This window comes from Wyeomyia smithii, chromosome 1 (assembly GCF_029784165.1).
Source record: "Wyeomyia smithii strain HCP4-BCI-WySm-NY-G18 chromosome 1, ASM2978416v1, whole genome shotgun sequence".
Lineage (NCBI taxonomy): Eukaryota > Metazoa > Arthropoda > Insecta > Diptera > Culicidae > Wyeomyia > Wyeomyia smithii.
In genome coordinates this window covers 148,850,850-148,872,672 of record NC_073694.1, presented here as the reverse complement: position 1 = coordinate 148,872,672, position 21,823 = coordinate 148,850,850, and the positions used below count along the sequence as shown (strand labels likewise).

At 37.7% G+C, this 21,823-nt stretch overlaps 1 protein-coding gene across 15 annotated transcripts in view; it reads right to left on the bottom strand.

Moving 5' to 3' along the window:
• Nucleotides 1-634: 634 nt before the first annotated feature.
• Nucleotides 635-21,823, bottom strand: part of LOC129727911 (polypyrimidine tract-binding protein 2) — a 594,233-nt gene continuing 573,044 nt past the window's right edge. For all 15 annotated transcript variants that reach the window (XM_055686193.1, XM_055686253.1, XM_055686216.1 and 12 more), the window contains 4 exons: nt 16,993-17,085; nt 10,359-10,575; nt 8,943-9,020; nt 635-8,535 (listed from right to left, as the gene is read on the bottom strand). In XM_055686193.1, coding sequence (XP_055542168.1) covers nt 8,403-8,535; nt 8,943-9,020; nt 10,359-10,575; nt 16,993-17,085 — 521 coding nt within the window. In that variant the 3' untranslated portion in view covers nt 635-8,402. The remainder of the gene's footprint in view (nt 8,536-8,942; nt 9,021-10,358; nt 10,576-16,992; nt 17,086-21,823) is intronic.

The following is a 21,823-nucleotide window of genomic DNA, read 5'->3' as shown; positions in this document are numbered from 1 at the left end:
GATTTGGGTGAGAAATTACCATGAAATATAATTACGCCATAATTATAATTTAGTTGCACTCATGCCATGATATTTCGTTTGTTAACTGCGAACATTGGATTTACGCCCAAGAATAACAGCAAATAAACTTTCCAGTGTACTCTTACTATGTCAGATTAATTGTACAGGGTGGCAACGTGAAAGTGATACACCTTATTTATGTCATCAAACTCAAACCAGTTTTCATTTAATAAACTAAGTTTGGTATTTTATTGAATAAACTAAATTTGCTTGAATTCTCCAGTTGGCTCCGTTCAACATTATTATCTGTATCGTGCTGTTTCAAATAAACATTTTGATGAACATCCTTTTCAAATGTTACTCTAGAATTGTTGTGAATGAACTCCTGCGGGATGTCACGTAAGAGAGTTCAATACTTGACGATGTATTGAATCTGAATTTGTCCATGAACCAAACTTCCAAGTGTGGAAGTGGAACAGTCCTCAGATTACTCCGAAAAAAAGTAAAGAATAGTGTTCGCTGGCGTTCAATTTACCTTGATAGTTAAACATTAACTTCACCATCCCAGTAATGTGCGATATCCCAGTGTTTCCAAAATTCTTTTTAAGCTGCTACAAATAACACCACATTAGGCCACTTTTTTATTTTTTACGATTTTTATTTCTTTTTATGTGTATAATGTACTGGTTTTTTAAATTTTATTTAATGTTTTTTTTATTATAAAACGACAAAATCGTAGCCATACTTTTTACTTTTAATCATTAATACATAATATATATTCTCCTTACAATCCTTTTTTATTTTACTTTCAGTTTCCAGTTTTTTGCTTCTGTTTAACACTTTGCATTGTCTCTTTCTGATGATTTGTTTTGCTTTCTTGTCTCTTTACTTTCATTGCGCTTCTACCTTGGTTGGTTGTTTGGTTGATTGGTTGTTCCTGTTTCGTTCTCGCTTTCTGCACGATGTTGTAGCATTGTGTGTTACTGTTGTTTGTGTGTTGTGTGTGTGTTATTCGTCAGTTAATGTACGTCTGCAGTCTAGTCGGTCAGTAAGTGCCTCTCTGTATTGTAGTTTTTGTTGCTGTTTGGTAGTGAGTCTATCACTCATCCTTTGCTCGTGTGTTTCCCCATTAATAAAATTTACAGCAATTATTCGCTGGCGCGGTCGTGGTTCTTCGCACCACTTTCTTTTTCTTCTACTACAAATTACAACTAATAACAGCTTGTGTTCAATATACTCGTTACATTCTTTTCAATCGGGGTTGTGTTGTTCTTACACCATTTTTTTCTTTGTTGCCTCGTTGTAGAAATAAACGTCCGTAAAAATAAGTTTTAGTGCCTTGCAACTTTTCTTTAACCTCTTTGTCTGCTTTGCGCTGTCATCTACTAATTTGGCTAAACATGCATCATTTACTAGGTTTTTTTTCTGCTGTTACAATCAAATTACTAACGGCTTGTAGTAGACTTTTTAGTGTGTTTGTATGTGGGTGTGTATAACTATGTTTGTCTGTTTTGTTTTACTTTATACTGTTTTGTTTTGCTTGCTCTCTCTTAATAATAAAATTCTTCATCAATTTACCTACTAGCGCGGATTCGAATTAGGTGCTAGCCTTCTTCGAAGGCTCGGCGCGGCCTGTCACGGGACTAAACTATGGTTTTTTTTTTTTTTCTTATTTGATGGATCTCTTTGATCTCCCACTCTGGTACTAACACGATTTTTCTTCTTGTAAATGTCTTTTTTTTTCATTTCCTTCTTTTCACATTTTTTGGTTGCCTTTAAAGCTCTCATGTTTGACTCTTTTTTTTAATAGTAAACAATTCTATATCTTCTTGGTTTGTTGATTGGTTGTTGATTCATGTTTTGTTGTTGTTCAAGCAGTTTCCAAGTGTGTTGAAGCTCAATTAGTACAGGATAATGTGTTTGATAGCTAACAAAAACGTGGGATCGTGTTATTGCTGCTTTCGGTGGCAGCGCCATAGTTGTTAGTGGTAGTGAGAGATGTAGAGAAAGAGCAAAGGATTCTATGTCGCAAAGTAATCTTTCTTTACAAACGTTGTATACAGTTTACACATAACAGACGTTGTAGCTTTCAATTGGTGGTTTGTTCCTAAATGTTTCACGAACATTGTTTTATTAGGCTTCCTCCTTTACTTTAGCGTGGTTTTAGCGTCTTCCTAATCTTGAATTAGTAAAAATCTCCGTACGAAAAAAAAGTTCCTCAATTATGTATAATTATCGAATGCACGCGCAGCAGGCATTCTTTTTTTTTGTATTTTTACTCTACATGTAAACAATTATCTATGATCTAGCACGATAAAGATTCTTTGAAACAAAGTACTAATAGCACTTAATACTGTCGTATTTTTGTGGAAAAGGTTTTTTTTTTCTAGAATGCCTGTGTTACCGTGTTCGGCTGAGTAGGCCTTGATATTTCTTATCATATGACAAGAACAGTGAAATCCCGTTTTTTTACTTTGAAATATTGGTACTAAATTACAAAGAAGAAGGCTACTGTTTTCGGTGCGAAATTTCGTCAAACTATTTCTAATTATTCTTGCAGATGATTTTGCTTTTGATATAAATACCTTAAAAATGTCATTAATTCTCTCGCAAAGGCTGGACCGATTTGAGAGATGATTATTAGAATTAGAAACCAAAAAGTAACATAAACGCCAGGAAATAGTCGGTATTCAGCTAGGTGAGGGTTTTGATAAACAAAAAAAAATTGCACTCTACACTGAACAAAAATCACAATCGATCAAAACAGAGACGAGAAATTCAAACGATGATCGCGATCTCTATCTAACAGTTAAAAACCACTATTAACAACAATTCTCCTGTGCCTTTTATGCATGCAATATATTTTCCTCGTTATAAAAAGAACTGAAACATTTCCCGGTTTGGCATTGAATTGACTTAAGTTCGTTCAATTTTGGCTAGCTGATGATGATGATGATTCTCTCCGCTCTAGTTTTGCTATAAACGTCAATTGTTTAATTTTTCTCTAAACTGTGTTTTACAAGCGCACATTAAAAAGTCGAAGGAAGGTTTTTTATTGTTTTCGAAATACACAGGAAAGCAAGTAAACGGTAAAAGAAATACGGTGACTTCTCACGAGGCGCCGGTACTTGGAAGTAGGGAGTTGTTATAAGCACACAGCACTAGACTGGCGTGTCAGGTTAGTAGTAGTGATAGTGAAGTTTAAGGTCAAAAGTAGATTCGTGTGTTCATGTAAGTTTGTGTAAGTTTTTCGTATGTCTTCTGTACATTATAGCGCATCCTAGATTCTTTCTTGTTTGTCTATCAAACGGTTTAGCGCTTTTTGCTCGTTTGTCTCGTGTTTCGCTAAAAGGAATAAATTTGACACATATTTCACCACGCTTCCGGGGGCTACGTTTTGATTATCAACTTGTCCGTTCTACAACACCTGTTTTTTTTTTGTTTGAATGTTATCGACCGATCGATAATTATCTCCTAGTACAGTTTTTTGTTTGTTACTCCTCACTCACATCTCTTTCTTCTCTAAATAGTATTTGTGTTGAATATTACTAAGCCATAGCAGTAACAAAAATACGAGAGACAAATGATCAATACTGTGTGCGAGATTCGTCTCCCCGTTTTATTTAGGGAACGAAAACTGATAAGACGTTAAATGTATTTAAAAAAAAAACAAAGGTAAACAAGCGTAAGATAAAAATGCTTACATGATAATAATAGCATATAGTTTTATAGGATAAGAATATTGCAATGATAATACACCAATTTCTAGGCTCTCTTAGTTGCCTTCTCTCCTTCGTATTATTCTTTTTCTCGCGACGTATTTTTGTTGTTTTAAGATTAAAATTTTTACTAAATTTGATTCTTAAACAATTGTATTTTTTGTTTGTTTGTTTCACCAAATGTAGAAAAAGAGATTTGATTTGATTGTATCGCTTTCAAATTCATTCGTACTTGGCTCTAGCTTTCGCTCTCTCTCTCTCTCCGCTCCCATCTCTCTTCATCGCGCGCTTTCTAATTCCTCGCTAGCGTAGATTTGTCTGTTATGTTTGTTCAGCTTCTTTAATAAACGTAGTACGAACAGTTTCTCCTTATTTGATTAAACTTCAAATACATTGATATATTTTTTTGATATTTAATTACTTTTTTGCATGGTTCGCTTTGTTATACAATAAATAGATTCTAACGTGTGTGTGTGTGTGTTTTTGTTTTGTTTGTTTCATTTGCTTATAAGAAAAAGGGATAGAATATTGATATTTGCATGTTGCTGCACGGCTTAATGTAAAAATAATATTAAAAATATAGATATAAAGAAGAGATTTTCGCTCGCAGCAGGGATGTGCTTCTTGGTTCAATGCAGAAAGAGATTTGTTTCGTCTTCTGTGTTCTGTCCTGTAATTCACATTTGGAGGGTGATGGTGGTAGTCAGTGTTGTTTGTGTGTCTGCACTGTTCTCTGTAGTTGTAAGTCTTACTGTACATTTTCTTTTTCCCAACAGCACTTCGCTCCTTGCACTTAGTTAACATTTATAGTTTCAACGGAAAGGATATAAGCAAAAAAAATCTGTACCACTTTCCCAACTTGATTTTACTTACTTTTCACTATCTTATTTTTGTTCATCTCCAATAACTAAAACTTCTAACGACTTTTGGCTAGCAGCAATAACGAGTTTTATTTCGAACGACACTTTCATATTCTTCAACCTAGTAAGTATGCTGGTCTGTATAAGTTTCACGAGTGTGTATATGGGTACGTATGTGTGAAAATGTCTGATTGAAATCTCTTTTCTCTTCTAACCCTTCATCTCTCTTTCATTCTAAGAACTAAACAGAATTGAATGTGCTCAATTTGGAAGTATAAGTGACAGTGTTAATAATAATAACAATAATAATAATAATAGTAGTAGTAGTATTAGTAGTTAGTTTTAGCAGTAGTAGCAGTAATAGTGTTAGCAATAGTAATAGTGGTGATAGTAGTATTTAGAATAGTAGTTGCAGAAAGACTAATAGCGATAGTGGTATTGGTACATTGGATAGTGAAGGTAAATTGGGAAAAGAAACTAATTGTTTACAAATAACATTAGTAGATACGTTTTTCTCCATTTAAGGAATAATTACGAGTAGGTGTTGTGTTTGATTTACTTTAAGAGCTAAGATATAGTTAGTGATATCCATTTACTTTGTTTGCTGGTTTAGTGGTCGTGTCATGTAAGCTTCGTAACAACTTCTTATTTCCCAGCTTATGAGCTGCGTAAGGGTATGTGTGTACCTGTGAGTGTGTGAGTTTCGATTGATGTATGATAAGAAGTTTTGCTTTTGTGGTATTTTTTCGTTTACAAGTATATAATAAGAGTTTGAAGATTAGAGATGTATCGCTAAAATATAACATCATCTGATTGTCGAGATTTCTCATATTTATATTCGAATATTTCGGAATCGACCGTCGGCCAGATTTCCGTATCCCTTTGTTCCGGTCCGCTTTCTTGTTCGCCTATCAGTCACTGCTCGGATTAGTTCTGAACCCATGGGCGATAATTCTTCTCTGCTAGTGTTGCTCTCTGGCTATTCTGGTCTTTGCTGTGTGTCACACGCGCTGTGCCTATGTCTTTGTGTAAATATTTTTTTAATTTTCCTAATTTTGTTTACCCATTGTTTATGATTTCCTTTTTTTTTCTCTAACGCCTCTTTGCACCCTTTTATCCTCTTTTTATGTAGATTAATATTCTAAATATATAGTTTTAATATACCTTTTTATCATAATAATCATAAAAAACTGTTTAATGATTTAATCACCACTTTTTATAGTTACTTTTCTATAATTTCTCAATGTTTTTTTTATATATATAATTACTATAGTAAGTGTTCTTTTTCACTTCTGTTGGTTTTCTTCGATAAGCTCAAAAAATGCAACGCCTATTTTTCTCGTATTTTTCCTAGTGTATGTGTGTATTTATGTTTGTGTGTGTCGGTGTTCCTGTCAATGCAATTGGTTTGCTTTTCAGTAGGTGTTTTTATGTTTCAATGAACGAGCGAGAGTTTGATAGTTCTGTCAATTTACACACTGATGAAATGTCACGCATCAAGTTACTCTCTTTCTTTCTCTTGTGAATGATTGTTTTAGCAGTGTTCATTACAAAATGATTGATTTTCATTATATATTTTTGTTTGTTTCTGAGTTTTTGCCCTTCCACTGTACACCCGTTGATTTGACACATGTTCCTTCCTGTCTCAACTGCGGTAGTTGAAGTTCTGAACAATTCGACGACAGTCAAACGCGCGCTTGAACATATTTTAGCGAAAATTAGAATACGGAAATGTAGAAGAGAAGTGCAGCATTTTTTAAGAAGTCAACCAATTACTGCTGGTAGTAATAGTTTACGGTTTAGCCTATTCATACTCATTCCCTTATTTGGCAAATGATCACAAAGCAAATCACATTTCCCGGCACAGTCAATCTTCTACCTTTTTCCATTCTCTCGTTTTCCTCGATGTAGGTTTTCGCGTTGGGAACTGCCTCCTGCATGGTATCTTATTGACATTTCGACTAAAACCGCTGTTCTGAAAATTAAGGTGAACAATTCTATACCTGAGATTTCACCTCACAACGGTTTTAGTAGCAAACCGACCAAAAGGATTACGTTCCACAGACGCGAAAGCTATTGCAACCAAGACGCAAAAAAATCTCCTTCAAATCTTAACGTAAATGTCTCATAAATAACTACAACTTAAACAGTTAACAGTGAATATAAGCAAAACACGTACTTTCTATATTGATTGCATTTTGCAGCGTAACCTAATCCTAAAGTTTTTACACCGCTTTGTTTATCGGTCACCGGCCGCCACACTATAAGTGAGCGAAACACGGGGCTGGGTGTGTAAACTTTTCTCTATCTCTCTCCACTTTTGCTTCCTCTCTCGCACATTAACAATTAAACAATAAACAATACTGGAAATAATTCGTTTTCTCATTGTTTACGTTCCTTCTCTGTAGTTTGCTGCCTGCTTGTGTGTTCATCAGCTCGGTATTTATTAAGCAAACCTAAAAAGTAATCCTTAATCTAAAGCTAACTATCAGTTAATAATACATAAGGTTGTTTTCCTTCGAATTCCCTCCGAACTGCTTTTGTTTGTGTGTGTGTTTTTTTTTGTTGTCGCATATATGACTAAACACACACAGGTTGTTGCCATGGATTTTTTGTTTTCTTTTGAAGAAGTGTGAGAGATAATAATTACATAACGGTTAAAATAAAACGATAAGAAACTGTAATCATGTTTCACTGAGTTTTCGAGCAAAGCGAGAAGAAGCAATCTAGGTAAGTTTCTTAATAATTCCGTCCACCGTTTTTCCTCTTCCTTACAAGCTATCTAACCAGTACCGATACCGATACGATAAAAGAAAAGAAATTATTTGTATAAAAAAATGAAAGAATTATACCATGTGAAATCCCAATAAAAAATCAGATCTCCGCGCTGCGCTACTGCTGGTGGTAAGACTGCTCTCTTATTTTTTTGTTTGTTTTCAGATCCTAGATAATAATCTTCTGTTGGAATAATACATTTAAATACGACTTTCTACAGCTCTCTTAAATAGTATCTGTGTTGTTACCCAGTTGTGTTGATTTCTGCTTAGGGTATTGTTTAAATTTTCTTACTTTGTTGGGATTTCTCGCAAGAACATACGCTACTGGCTAATTTTTTTTCTTCTGATGAGTCTTCTCTGTTTATATGCGTTCATGCCACACAAGCCTGTTTCTGCAGTTTAGTAGTTAGTTTTTGTTTGTTTCTAGATTGTAAGATTTTTTTTCTGATTTTAAAGGTATAGTTTGTTCCCATTTAACGCTTTTTCTTATCTTTCTCTAGTAAAAAGATTCTAATTCAATTTACACATTTGTCTGTGAAGTTTGATTTTGTGTGTGAGGGGTATTTGATTCAAAAGATATCAACGGCTTTTAACGGCACTTTTGGCCAAGCCCCATTCTTCTATACAGTAGAACCCGGTTGTGGTTGATGCAATGGCGCAGCGACGCATCATTTTTTCGTTTGCATTCTCGCGGACAGCCACTAACGAAGATTGGAAAACTATTCGAGTGCGAAGATTCATATATACGTTCAGAGAGGGCGATGACGATTCGGTGCTGAGGTTTATTCTCGGAGTTCTAGGGTTCAACTAGGTGGTTACCTCTTATGAAAAAAAACAGCTAATCCTCCATACCGTCAATTTCCTTGTGTCTCGTGGCAGAAGTAGCCGAGTGTGTTTCGTAAGCAATAGATCCGATTGCAACTTCTTCTTGTTCGAGAAAGTAGTAGCGACAATAGTAGCACTAGCAGCAACAGAAGTCTTTAGTGATAATAGTAACAGCAATAAAAATAGCGGCGGTTGATGTTGCTGCGATAGGCGGTGGTAGCTTAGATATTTGATTTGGAAAAGCTAACACGCAGATGGTTCGATTCTGACAGCTGGTAGTTGTGCATTTTGATCAGTGCACATACAGCGTCTTCGATTGAGCTGAGCTGTATCAGAGCCATCTTGTGGTCTTTTCTATAAGCGGTTAAGGAAAAAAGAAATGTAATTAGTGAATATTTGATAAAAGAATTGAGAATGAATTAACGTATTGTTTACAATGCCAAAAATCACATTAAGCAATTGAGTGAAAAATAACACTATTTGATGAAATCAGTTATTAACTTTATAGATAAATTCTAAAATGATAGAAAATTCATATGAACGTAAAACAATAAAATTGAAAATTTCTACTCTAAACCTAAATGTCATAAATGTGGAAAAAAAGCAAGAAATGACCAAATGCAAAACCAGACAGAAAACCTAATAAGTCTAAAATGTTAAAAACGTCAAATATTGTCGAAACTTGTGTAACAATCAATGTAATAACAAAATAAACCTCAACGCAATTAGACACCTGCTTGTAACCCCTTATAGATACTTACGGGAAAAATTTGAATGCTTTGACCTCGAAACCATTTTTGGTGAAGGCTTCCTTAATCTCTTCCTCGGTGACGGTAGCTCTGCAATTAAAAAAAAAAAAACAAAAAACACACCGATATTTTAACACACCAAAGAAAGGATTTCTTCCCAGTAGAAAAATAAAACAATTACAACTGAACAACAAGCACACAGCTTTTCCCCAATCATTTTGAGTCCTCCACCGAGGACCGCAAACTCCAATTTATAGTCCTAAAATCCGGACGCGGTCGAAATTCCCAACAGTGGTCGTTGTCCCCAGGTGGAGGCGGTAAAATCTCATCACCACACCGTGGCCGTGTCCGCCGCTACCACAACTGTTTTCTACCATCCTTCGTGCCGGAGAGTTTTATTCCTTTAATTACATTTACATAATAATTTAACCTATTGAAATCGGCCACCACGTGGAGGTTTCTGAAGCAATTTGAAACCAACCACACAAAGGCGAACTGACTTGCACTGCAATGTTGATTTCATCCAACTAATAAGAGTATGCCTTCCGATGTCAACACATCAACATTATATTGTACAATAGTTTGCTGAAAGCACCATTTTGTAGAGATGCGGCGGGCAAGAAACATTTTTCACGAGACTTTGCATCACAACAAAATTAAATGTTTCTTGTGTTGTCCGACTATTTTCGTTTAGTTTATAGTTATATAATTATGAAGTAAACCTAACCTAAACACAAAACCACACTATGTTCGGATAGATTTGAATCAGATTTAGTGCAAAATCTACCACAGTCGTCGTGGAGGACACCTTGGTTTGGGATATTTGCCTTCGAACACATGTTCTACACCCTAGCGTCATCTTCGGTTCGCCATGAAAGACCACACTTTATCGCCACTATGGTTCCACTTAGGGTCTGCCCGACCGGGGTGCAGCATCGTCGGTACTAAATCCACTTATTTAATTACAATTATCTTTTATTAGTACCAACCGTACCGTACGAACATCCCACCAGTTCACTTTGCACTGTGCAACAAGCGCTTCGTCCTCGTAACCAAACTATTAATTTTCACCAGCCATCCTGACACCCGCACTTACTACGTGTGCACCAAGTTTAGCGCCAGCGGCAGACAAAGACAAAGGATTCCAAAAAAAAAGAGACTGTCGCCCTTTCTCTGGCCGGCAGCATTGAGCATGAAATGAGCCGTACTTTGCCGCCCATTGGAGACACTAGAGCGATCCCCATTGGCCCCGAAGGACGGTCAGTCTGGGCCCAGGCTGATGATGAAGGATAATTAAAAGTTTACCCTTTTGCCCTCGACGAAGGCAGACCGTCACAACGAATCGTGGGACCCCAGGCGCTAGCAAAAATTCAAATTGAAGGATAATATGTACGCCTTTAATCCCCTTTCCTAGAGAAAGATACTTACGGAATGTTGCTTAAATGCAGTGTGGCAGACGGTGGATAGATGTTCTGGTAGTTTTTGCTGCCTGGCTTCTTGAACCGATGCAGGGGATTCTGTGCGTAGTCTCGAGTCAGGCCGGCATCGGGTTGACCTTCCTTCGGCAACTGCACCGTCTGATGCTTGCTGGCCATTACACGGATAGTCTTGTTCCAGATGCGGAGCTTGTCCAAATGGGTCATTGCTATATGTAAAAAAATGCAAGAAGAAATATTAGATTAGCTAATGTGTATGGTTAGATAGCGTGGAATGGTGCAGCAGGCGTTAAATGGATTGCTTTTCAAAGTAGGTTTATTAAGGAATGTAACGATACCACGAGCAAGTAAAAGTAAGAAAACCATTAAAAAAAAATTATAATTTCTAAAAATAATTTTAAAAATAGTTAGTTATCACTTTCATAAAGTGCACCCGTTTTCTATTTTTCATTCTTCCAGCCAACAATTTATTAGGATTATCATTTTTATTTTTACTAAGCATGTTGAATTTTTTGTAGCTTTTTAGTCCAGAGTTCTCATTATGTATGCTATTTTTGCAATAATCGTTTAAAGTTTCTGTAGTTTCAGATATATTTATGCATTCCATGTTCAATTTAAAGAAACATTCAAAGTTCCATAACAATTTATTAACTAAACAATTTTCGGTAAACAATCACACCCATACAACTGTTTCTACCATTTTCATCCAGTAGAACTAATAGGCGATCCTGCGCCTCTATTTTGCCTAACGCACATTCACCAGGCCGATTATTCCGGTGGAACGACATAATTGATTTGCAAGCAAACCAGTCACCCACATTAAACTGGTTCGCATATGATATTTCCGACTTGCATCCACTACCGACTAGCATCCGATGTCACATTACTGCTGCATGCAGGACGATTTTTCCGAGATTTCATTCGACCAAACTCAGGAGCCTAACCGAAAGCAGAAAACTTATACTCTCAAATAAAATAAAATAACTGACAGGAAATTGACTGCGTTACAAAATATTTATCATCACACGGATTTCATCTTCACTGTGTGCATCCACCCCGCCACTTCCTCTCTTCCTCACCATCGAACAGCACTTGCCAAGATTTGTGCCCATCGGGTACATAGCGCTCTCCGGTCTGCCAACCGTACGCAATGATGAAAGAGGCGCTTTTATTCATTCACAATTTCCCCTGTTCATTTCGTTGTTGTCTCACTCACAAAACGTTTTCCCCAAATGGATCAACAGACGCGGTGGTTGAACGGATGGACTGGAGGAGATGATATTCACACAAGGTTTCAGTTCAAATGGATTAAAAATATTCTGTTTTTTTTTTATTCTGACTCGATTGTGTTTTCCAATTCTGTATTCCATTGCTACCGTCAAGCCAACCACGAAGGATGCTTTCTGAAGCTAGAATTGGATTAAAATATCGCTGTCAGGATGTATATTTTTCTGCCTTTCTGTTAGCAGCGGGGCTGCGCGTGTAACCATTGTGTGCTGATGAAGCTACTGAAGCATTCTACTTTTACTGTGAAATTTTATGCTCCGCCATCAGCCTGAGTTGAGAGCGAAACCAAAAGCCGCACGCCAAACGTGAACATTTTTACCAATTACTATTTGATATGTAAGCGGGAGTCTGTTTACCCCGCGGCTGGAGGCGTTGTTGAATTGAATATTTTGCCAAAACACTGGGAAAAATATGAAGCTCTTATGATTCTCTACGGCAAAAAACCTCAGTTCATAATTCAAAAATATACATTTAGAATGAATATTAATCTAACAGTTATCGGATTGCAGCATCGAAAAAAACACATAAACAAACTATCAAACTTGCCTATCTCCATCTACTGAATGACACACAGCTTCCAGGTGAAAGAAAGCGTAAAAAATGAACAAATTTCTACCGTGCAGTGGATTGTCGAAGAGCAAAAAAACGCTTAATTCACAACCAACTGATTACTTATTTATTACCAGATTTATTGTGTGTACAAAATGAAATAACAACCCCCAGAGGGAGCCGGCAAGCAGTGAGAACAAACAAGTGCGCTATATTCACGAAAAAAATGCAATTTTTTGCCAGTTCCTTCATCATGGAGTGGTAGCATTTCTCCACCATCCTCGTCGAATATGCATCGGAGAGGAGTATCCTCCAGCGAGAAACGGTACGTATTCAAAAAAACTAAACTACCTTTCACATTACATTCTTGCTTTAGTTTTCTTATTCAATGTGCCGAAAGCAAAAAAAGTGGCTTGCGCTACGTTTTTGTAGTTCTTTTCTGAACACTGATAGCGGCCGAGCCTTTGAATTCCAAATCTCACCTAGCTCTGCCGGTCGGTTCGGTCTGCCCCGACTGGCTGAGACGCGAGAGACTACAGAATAATCTGCAAAAAATATCCTTTGTTGGACTTTTCTGCGGTTTTCAGCACCTCCTTCGAGAGTTGGCTTTCATTATGCGATTGCAGTAGAGCATAATTTTTGCATGCATCGCGTACAGTGGTCTAGCTAGCTGGGAAAAGGAATTTTGACTACCAATGCCCAAACGCATTCGTTCGCCCGTATGCCGAAGTTTTTGCTCGTGTCGAATGGCGATGGCGGTTTTTTTACCAGGTTACTGGAAATTACTTTCGCCAAGGACATCACATTTACGATTCGATTGAAATAAATAAAGAACGACTGTTGTTTGATCAAAACTTCTAGATCTATTGGAAAATTGTAAGTAAATGCTTAGAAACGAAAGTTGAGTGCTAAAAATAATAATTGAAGATTAAAAAAGAACAATTACCAAAATAAAAAAGCCTCTTTGAAAATATGATATTTTATGTGAAATTTTCTGAGGAAATCAGCGAAATATCAAACGATGGGATCTCCTAGGTATCAAGTGCGATCCGATATATTCTTAAAAGTTCACCAATTACCTTCATTTTGATGCCAAAAGATTTTAAATCGGTGACCGGCTAAAAAGTTATATGTTTTTAAAAATTTAAAATTAAAAAAAAAACAACTATTTTTATAGGCAACCTTATGACAGAAAATGTCACTCTATGGGCCAAACAAAAAAAAACGGGCCAAATTTTTTTCGATAAGCAACAACTATGGCGATTTCGAGTCTAATCCACCTAGCGATCAGACTCAGCCTTTCTCATTCAAATTTATTTGTAAAAATAGATTTACATGAACGCTTCAATCCAATAAAAGAATATTCACTCTTTGGGTTCTAAAATATTGAAGTTGTGACTGAAGCATGAAATATGTAACTTGACGTAATGGTAGTACTTAAGAAAAAGCGAAATAAAAAAAATGACTCTTAATTTCGAAAAATTTAATCACCAGCAATACCAGGAACGTTTAAACAGTCAGACACCATATTTAAATTATGTTGAGACCACATATATTGATCAAAGCAGGTATAGTTTTAAATAGTCTTTGAATTTCTTATCTTTCCATAACATCTGAACCACATATCAAATTGTTATGAAGTTTGTTATTTATAAGTTTGAGGGATGACTCGTTTGTATGACACTAGTTATGTTCAAATAAATCATGTAATACTTGAGATAATAGACTTTCTTGTTTTAACAATTTAATACATAACACTTGCTTAAGTTCGATTAAAATCAAATGAAAAGGAAACGTATAGGACAATCAGACTTTGAAACCACCTGTTCAATCATAATTCATCAGTTAACCCATAACTAGCTCGTTCATATTGTTCAAATCGGTTGTGTAAAGGGTGTCCACGATGAAATTGCCACACCATGAAATTACTCTAACTTTTTAACCGTTGGGTAGAATTTAATGAAAATTTGGGTGGATTTAGTTCATAGTGCATTATTTACATCCTGCAAGTTTTAAAGTCCTGTGATTAAAACTCGCGGAAATGGAGTCGAAAGAACAGCTCGTGCGTGATAAAATCTTGCGCATTCATCACGAGAACAAGGATCTCTCGCATCGTTCCATCGCTAAAACGTTGGGAATCGCGAATTCCACGGTGTCGCGAGTGATTAAGCGGTTCGAGGAACGATTGACCACCGATCGGAAGCCCAGAAGTGAAGGAAAAAGTATTTCGTACAACACCAAAAATCACAACCGCGTAGTTGGGGCCTTCAACCGAAACCCGAACGCCTCCGTTCGAGATGTGGCTAAGAAGCTGCACCCAAGCCGAAGTTTTGTCCAGAAGGCCAAAACTAAGGCTGGGCTTCGAACGTTCAAGGTACAAAAGAACCCTAATCGCGACGAGAAGCAGAACAAGTCCGCCAAAACCCGTGCCAGGAAGTTGTACCTCAACATGCTGACGAAAGTTGAATGTAGCATCATGGTCGACGAAACATTTGTGAAGGCCGACTTCAAACAGATCCCCGGCAACCTGTTTTCCACGGCCAAGGATAAGTTCAGCGTTCCGGAGCATGTCCGCACTCAGCAGATGTCCGAATTGGCGAAGAAATTCCTGGTTTGGCAAGTCATCTGCACGTGCGGGAAGCGGAGTGCACCTTTCGTGACCCAGGACACGATGAACGGACAGGTGTACATGAAAGAGTGTCTCCAGAAGCGGCTGCTTCCTCTCCTAAAGACAACTTCCCAACAATCTTCTGGCCGGATTTGGCCTCATGCCACTACTCCAAGGACGTGCTGAAGTGGTATGCGGACAATAAGGTCAATTTCGTGCCGAAAATGTTCAACCCTCCCTCCCAACACTCCGGAACTCCGCCCCATCGAAAAGTACTGGGCGATTATGAAGCAGCACCTTCTTAAACAACCTCAGATAGTGAAGACAGTCGAGGAACTGAAGAAAGTATGGGTTTACATGCAAAAAACGGTTGATTCACAGATGGTGCACGATCTTATGACCGGGGTTAAGGCCAAGGTGCGGGCATTTGCGCATGGACTGTAAATAGAATACGAGTTAAATGGTAAAATGAAGTTAAATAGTTATTTTTCAATCTCTGAAAATTTGATGGCAATCGGATGAAAACTCGAATTTTGCGAATCAATTTTGTGTGTGGCAATTTCATCGTGGACACCCTTTAGTTTCTAAGATAATGAAGTTCCGTGATTTTCATATTTCGATACATTACAGACGAAGTTACAGTCCGATTAGAGCAAAGTTCAATAGGGTGTTATGAGGCAGCTGGACCTTTCATTTGAAACTAATTTTGTGGAAATCGGTTCAACCATCTATGAGAAAAGTGAGTGAGTTTAAGTAGTTTTCGGAATATGTTTCTTTTCATAGTTGGGTTTCACATATTTTAAAATAACAGGCAAAGTAAAAAAAATAACAGGCAAAGTAATAATCCGTTTGCAAAACAAATCAATAGGGTCTTATGGGGCAACAAGACCTTCCATTTGACACTGATTTTATGAAAATCGGTCCAGCCATATCTGGGAAACATGAGTGAGATTAAATAGTCTCCAGAACAAGTTTCTTTCCATAACTATTGAACCACAAGTTCAATCTTCATAAAATTCAAAAATTAAGGGTTTTTAAGGTAGTCCGTTCATTTGAAATTATATTTGTTCAAATCGGTTGTGTAGTTTCTTGGATATTGATGTTCCGTGATTTTTACATTTTAATACATAACCTCTAAACTCCGATTACAATAAAATTCAATAGGGTCTTATGGGGCAACTAGATCTTTAATTTGCAATTAATTTCATTGAAATCGGTTTAGCCACCTCTGAGAAAATCGAGTGAGATTGGGAGAGCGATACACTGGGGTCGCTTTTTACGCGGATTGTTTTTATGCGTTTTTTTTAACAGGCAATTATTACAATAACGCGGATTATTTTCACTAGATTCAGAAGATTCTTTGTACGCGGTAACAAATAAAGTTTGTAAAAATATATAATCTAATCTTTTAAAGGCGGTACAACCAACCGCGTAAAAAGCGACCCCAGTGTACACACACATACATACACACATACAGAAAATGCTTAGCTCGTCGAACTGAGTCGAGTGATATACGACATTCGGCCCTTTTGAGCACTTTGATACCTTTAGTTTTTGCAGTGATTGCTACACCTTTTTAGGAGAAAGGCAATAAAATAGGTGAAACTATACCACTTTAACAATACCGATTATCATAAAAAATGTGATATTTAGAAAATAAAACATTCGGGAAAATTTTAAATCACAACCCAAACTATAAATTTAAATAAAAAACCTCTAATCTTTTCTAATCTCTGAAACTTGCGCTGAAAATACTATAAATGTTATATCCCACGGTATTTGAAAAAGCCAACATAATAAAAATAACAAACAAAAAACGGTCTGAATATTTAGATAATGTCAAACTTGGCTGAAATCACAGTAAAAATAATAATGTATATTGAAAATGGTAGGAAAATCTATCCAAAAGATAGAATTTAAAAATAACTGTGTTGACACACTTCAAACGAACTCTCCTTACAAACCATTCTATGATCTTGTATGGCCTTTTGAAAGTCTTTTTTTTTAATATGTTTTCCGCTTTTCATTCTAATTTGGTAGATAGAACGTTTCTAGCTGTTATTTACTGCAAAGCAATCTTAATGTCTCGTGTCTAGTTCAGTTATAGAACGCCCGCAGTGCTACTTTACTGTTTGACTGACATGCTTTCAAACATGTCAACTAAATCTGCGTAATTACTTACCCAAATACGCTTGGTGTGGTTCAGCCATCTGGATGAGTGCTGAATCCTTCTTGTTGTAGAGAATCTTTACACGTTGTACATCACCATACACCCCTATTTGCCAGCGCCACAAGCATCACCATCGCCATCATCATCATTAGTCGCCGTTAGCATTGTGGATGGAAAACACACACGAAGGATAACGCACGCGCAGATAAGAGAAGAAGAAAAAAATATTGTTAGTATTACTTCACGAAACAGAGTGCTAATCAAAATCACACAAGACATAAAAAATTAAAATTTAAATAACAAAACCAATAAAAATTCAATAAATCTCAAGAACCTAGGGTACGGTGGAAATTGCCAGCTTTGGCCATGATTGTGCAGCTTCTTGTCCACACACACTTAGGCTGAAAAAAACATTCACCAAACCGTTAAAAACTATTTTCCAAAAACATGATGCACGGTCCACATTCCCTTGGAGCTATGAACTTTTACAGTAACCCGCCTTACGTAGCTCAGAACTATTTCACGGACAAATCGAGCAAAATAGACGAACAAAATCTCACTGCACTATTGGCGCTATGGATAACAGCCATCTTGTTTCTCTTTGTCTGAATTATTAACAGCCTGAGCTCGATCCTCTCAGCTGTAATGTTCTCGTTTCTTTTTCTTTGCATTTCGACATTTTTTAAGCTGTGTCACCTAGCCACCCATCGGCGGCCGACCGACCAACCGTGCACAGCAACCAACCGCAGTATTGTGCACCCAGCGTGGAAAACCACTTTCAAGGATTTTGTTACTTTACTGCTGGGACACATTGGAACTGCGAATAAAGCGCTCACTCGCAACAGTTGGTCGTCGCGGACAGGCGACGAAATGAAAGCGGTTGAAAAGATGAGTTGGGAGGGTGTGGAACAATGAAAATGTGCCTTTTCCCGTGTACGTCAACCAGCATTCCAGTAACTCCTGCCTGGTGAGAGAGGATGATACGGCGAGATGATAGACCGCAAGGCAACGAACGTCATAACAGCAACAGCTATTTTCGACAGCACCAGCAGAAGAGAGCTCACGTTGTGCGCTGCGGTTTGCCTACCTTTTAGGCGTAAAAGTGCTACCTCACGATTTCAAATTTTCCCGGGTCGTCGTCGACGCCACTGTCGACCACGGTCGGTTCCACTATGGTGTAAATCACTGTGGTATAGCCTTACCTTTCTTCTTCCACCGCCCCGCTATGACCCAATAGGGCTTCGTGCTCCTGCATTGTATTGAAAATCCTTGAAAGTTTACGTTGTTTTAAAACTTAAATACTTTCATTGAAAATGTAATAAAAAATTGTAATAACTGTCATGCATCAAAGGCCTTTTTACTCATAGAAAGAAAGAAAAACAAGCTTGTACTGAAAACTACTTTACAACTAACCTTGAAAGATATGCACATGTTGCATCTTATTCAAAAGTTTTCTTCAAAAGCGACCTCATTTGCTACTTCCCGATAACGATACATTTCTAAGCAGATTAAAACTTTTGCACCTAAACTTGAAAAACATTTTAGTGAACTAACCTCGACGGATTCTGTTCACACTAATTAAGAAATTTCCATTCCAGAACCGAGCTCCCGAGCAAGTTTCAATGAAATGCGAGTATCATAATAAATTCGAACGTTTGCAGACGACAACAAAACATAACGAAAATATCAAATCTGTTCACCCAAGAGCAAATATGTCGAAGCGGAAATGGTTTGAAAAATTCCTTCCGAATCGTAAATAATCTCCCACTCCGGATTCCATCTAGCTTTTGCTGCGATGGGACGACACTGGCGGAGTGACTAAATATTGACTCTGTAAGTTTGTGCCGAACCATCGCCTAGCCTCGGATAAGAACGGAATGCTCAACAAAAGACGGGTACAAAAATCACAAAAATGCCCGGATCGCACACGGCTGGACTCGCTTGACCGCTGCCTCTTCTCTTCAGCGTCCTGTTTCGTGCCAATATTTTCCTACTACCACGCTAAGGCACCATTACCTGTGGTGTATGGGCAAGGAAACCAGAACCGACAACGGTTGTAACACCGGTGAATGTGAGTATCTTCACCGTAAATAAAGGTACCCATAAATCTACTGTCATATTTGTCATCGCGTTTTACCATCCCCTGCTTCCCCAGTTTGCTCGGAAAAATCTGTGGATCACTTCCAAGACTGAACAGGCGCACACAAACGTCGTAATAGCAGTACCTTATGTGTCAAATCATCATCGTAAATGATGGGCAAGCTATTTAAGGTGTTGTGTCTCTGCGGGACACTTCATATCCGGACTATACGTCATGCTGGTACTAACCTAATTTTCTTACAAAAACCATCATGCACCGCAACCAAAAGGCTCCCTTCTGCGTGGCGGCAGAACGGATTTTTTTGTGATATCACAATTTTACAATTTTTCAAATAAAATAAACACCATGCGTCTCCGTTTTTATGCACCTGTGGTGTATTTTGGTAGAATGATTTTTAATTTAAGAATATTATATCTTGGTAACCACTGAAATACCAGATTTTTATCAGAAATTTGGTTTCAATTTTAGATCATACAATTAAAGATTTCTAGCACTCATTCAGCAGAATCAATTACACTGGTCGACAAAAGCGAAATTTGCCCTAGATCTATAATATATATGATAGATTATTACTTTTCAAGCGTTCTTGTGAATCTTGGTGCCCCTCCTTTGGTCAGAAGTACATCAAAAGGCCACTGAGTAATTGCTCACCGGGTTCGGCGTTTCTACTTTTGAGCTTAAGGACAAACATGTTTCGCTTTTGTCGACCAGTTGTTAATACAGATTCAACCTAAAGCTCAAACTGAAAAAAATGAAAGATCATACTTTTTTAACCGTGAATTTTGGTGTTCCTAGTCAAATCCCGTAAAAAGCGTTTTCCCGCAAGCAAACGCAGAAGCGACGAACCCAGCGTGTAATTAGGAGCGAGCTCTAGGGCAACATTTTTGTTCACCAGTGTTATCGTCTGGTTGCGAACTATAAAACGACAGTTGTTGCTGTTATTTTTGTTTCCAAATTCACGGAATTGCGGCCATATTTTTTATACCGTGTAACAAACGAAAACCAAATTTAAGCACATAATCTTTCTGTTATGTTCGCTTACTCAACCAGATAGTTCGCGAGAATTGCAAACAAATTCACACGCGTTGCTGCTGCTGATAATAAACTTTACACCGAATTCGCTTGAAATCCCCGGTACGGGAACGCCTCGATTCGACTCGACGATTGTGCTTCCCTCAATTATTTACCTTCGATATTTTCCGAGGCTAGCAAAACGAAACCTCTCAAAGAGGAAGGTTTTCGGTCGAGAACAAAATCCTTCCATTCAAGCCGTAGCCAGCCGCATCGAGCGAGAAAAACAAACTTTTAATCCTATTAAAAATAACCTCATCGGTTTGCAAAAACGAAGACAAATTTCTTTCGCTGTAGTCACTGCTGTTCCGAAATAAAAAAAGATGAAAAATATGGAGTTCCTAAGAAAAAAAAAACTTGATTTCAACTCTTTTGTGAATTATTGATTCCCAATCATTTTATCAACGCTTGCTAGCGTTTACGAAACGGGAAAGTTCAACCCGGGCAGCGGAAGCACTTTGCTGCGCGTACAGACACAAACACACACACTTACTCTGATTCATAGAGAGCACCTCGAATAAAAGGATTTTCCTTCGCTTTCTACTTTTTCATTCTTCTGGCGAACTGTCGGAATCCTCCTGCTGCTTGCAGGGCGGCGAAGGGTCAAAAATAATAAATGTAATATGGCAATATAGCAATAACAATAAAAATCTACGTTCCTCCCGGGTGTGTCTGTTGGGTTGGTGTTACTTTCAGAGTGGAAAAAATAAGGGGGGGGGGGTTCTGTGATTGAGGTTAGGATGCCGCCGTGCGGCGCGCGGTGCATCGGTTGTACTCAAACTCGTGCTTGTACCATACACACGGTATGCGAAAAGTTCATACATCACATATGAAGAATACCCGGCCAAATGTGTATAGAGCGGATTTGTGAAGCAACAGCAGCAGTAAGGCGAAAGAGAATTACCTTGCTCGGCGAGATTTACTCCGCTGAACAGTCAGCGGAGTACTTTCAAAGAAGGTGATTTTCTCTTTGTTGGAAAGCCGAGCTAGCGGTCCCATTGACCTGCGGAGGGAGGAGGTTTGGTGATGTGAGACGAGATCAGGTTCGTTACAGAAGGAAACCGGAAGGATTTAAAGTGCTAACAGGTAACTTCCGGGTTTTTCGACGGTGGAAAGGTGTAAGAGCTAGAGAAAGAAGAAAGTGTACAGAAATTCTCGCTGCGGAAGGATTTGCACTGCCGGTTTAGGCGAGGAGGAATGCCAAAATGCTTTATTCTAGTGTGCGAAGAATCGGTTAGGTTATTTTTTTTCTGTGTGACAGTTTTAATGATAGGATGTGTGACTTTGCGGAAGAGCAAAACGAACGAATAAATGAAATTCAATGGAAATTGCCAACTCATGAGAGAGTGAAGAACTTTTTTACCAAGAACTTTGGAATCTTTCACGCATGTATAGAAAAGAACACGGTTAAGGTTGCTTGAAAATAAGGCATTGCGAATTTCTTTGAGTGGATTAAGTGCATCGAACAGTTTATCAGGTTTACAATTTATTACTAATACAGGGTGGCCACTCATTTTCCATTTTCGAGTTCCCGCATTTTTCCCGACTTTTTCCCGCATGATTGCAGGAAGTTCCCGATTGTCAGAAACGGTAACTAGGTTATGTTCTATCGACAGCTGAACGTCAATTTTTGAACACTGAATTGGAAGTAATAGCTTATATCACTTCTAC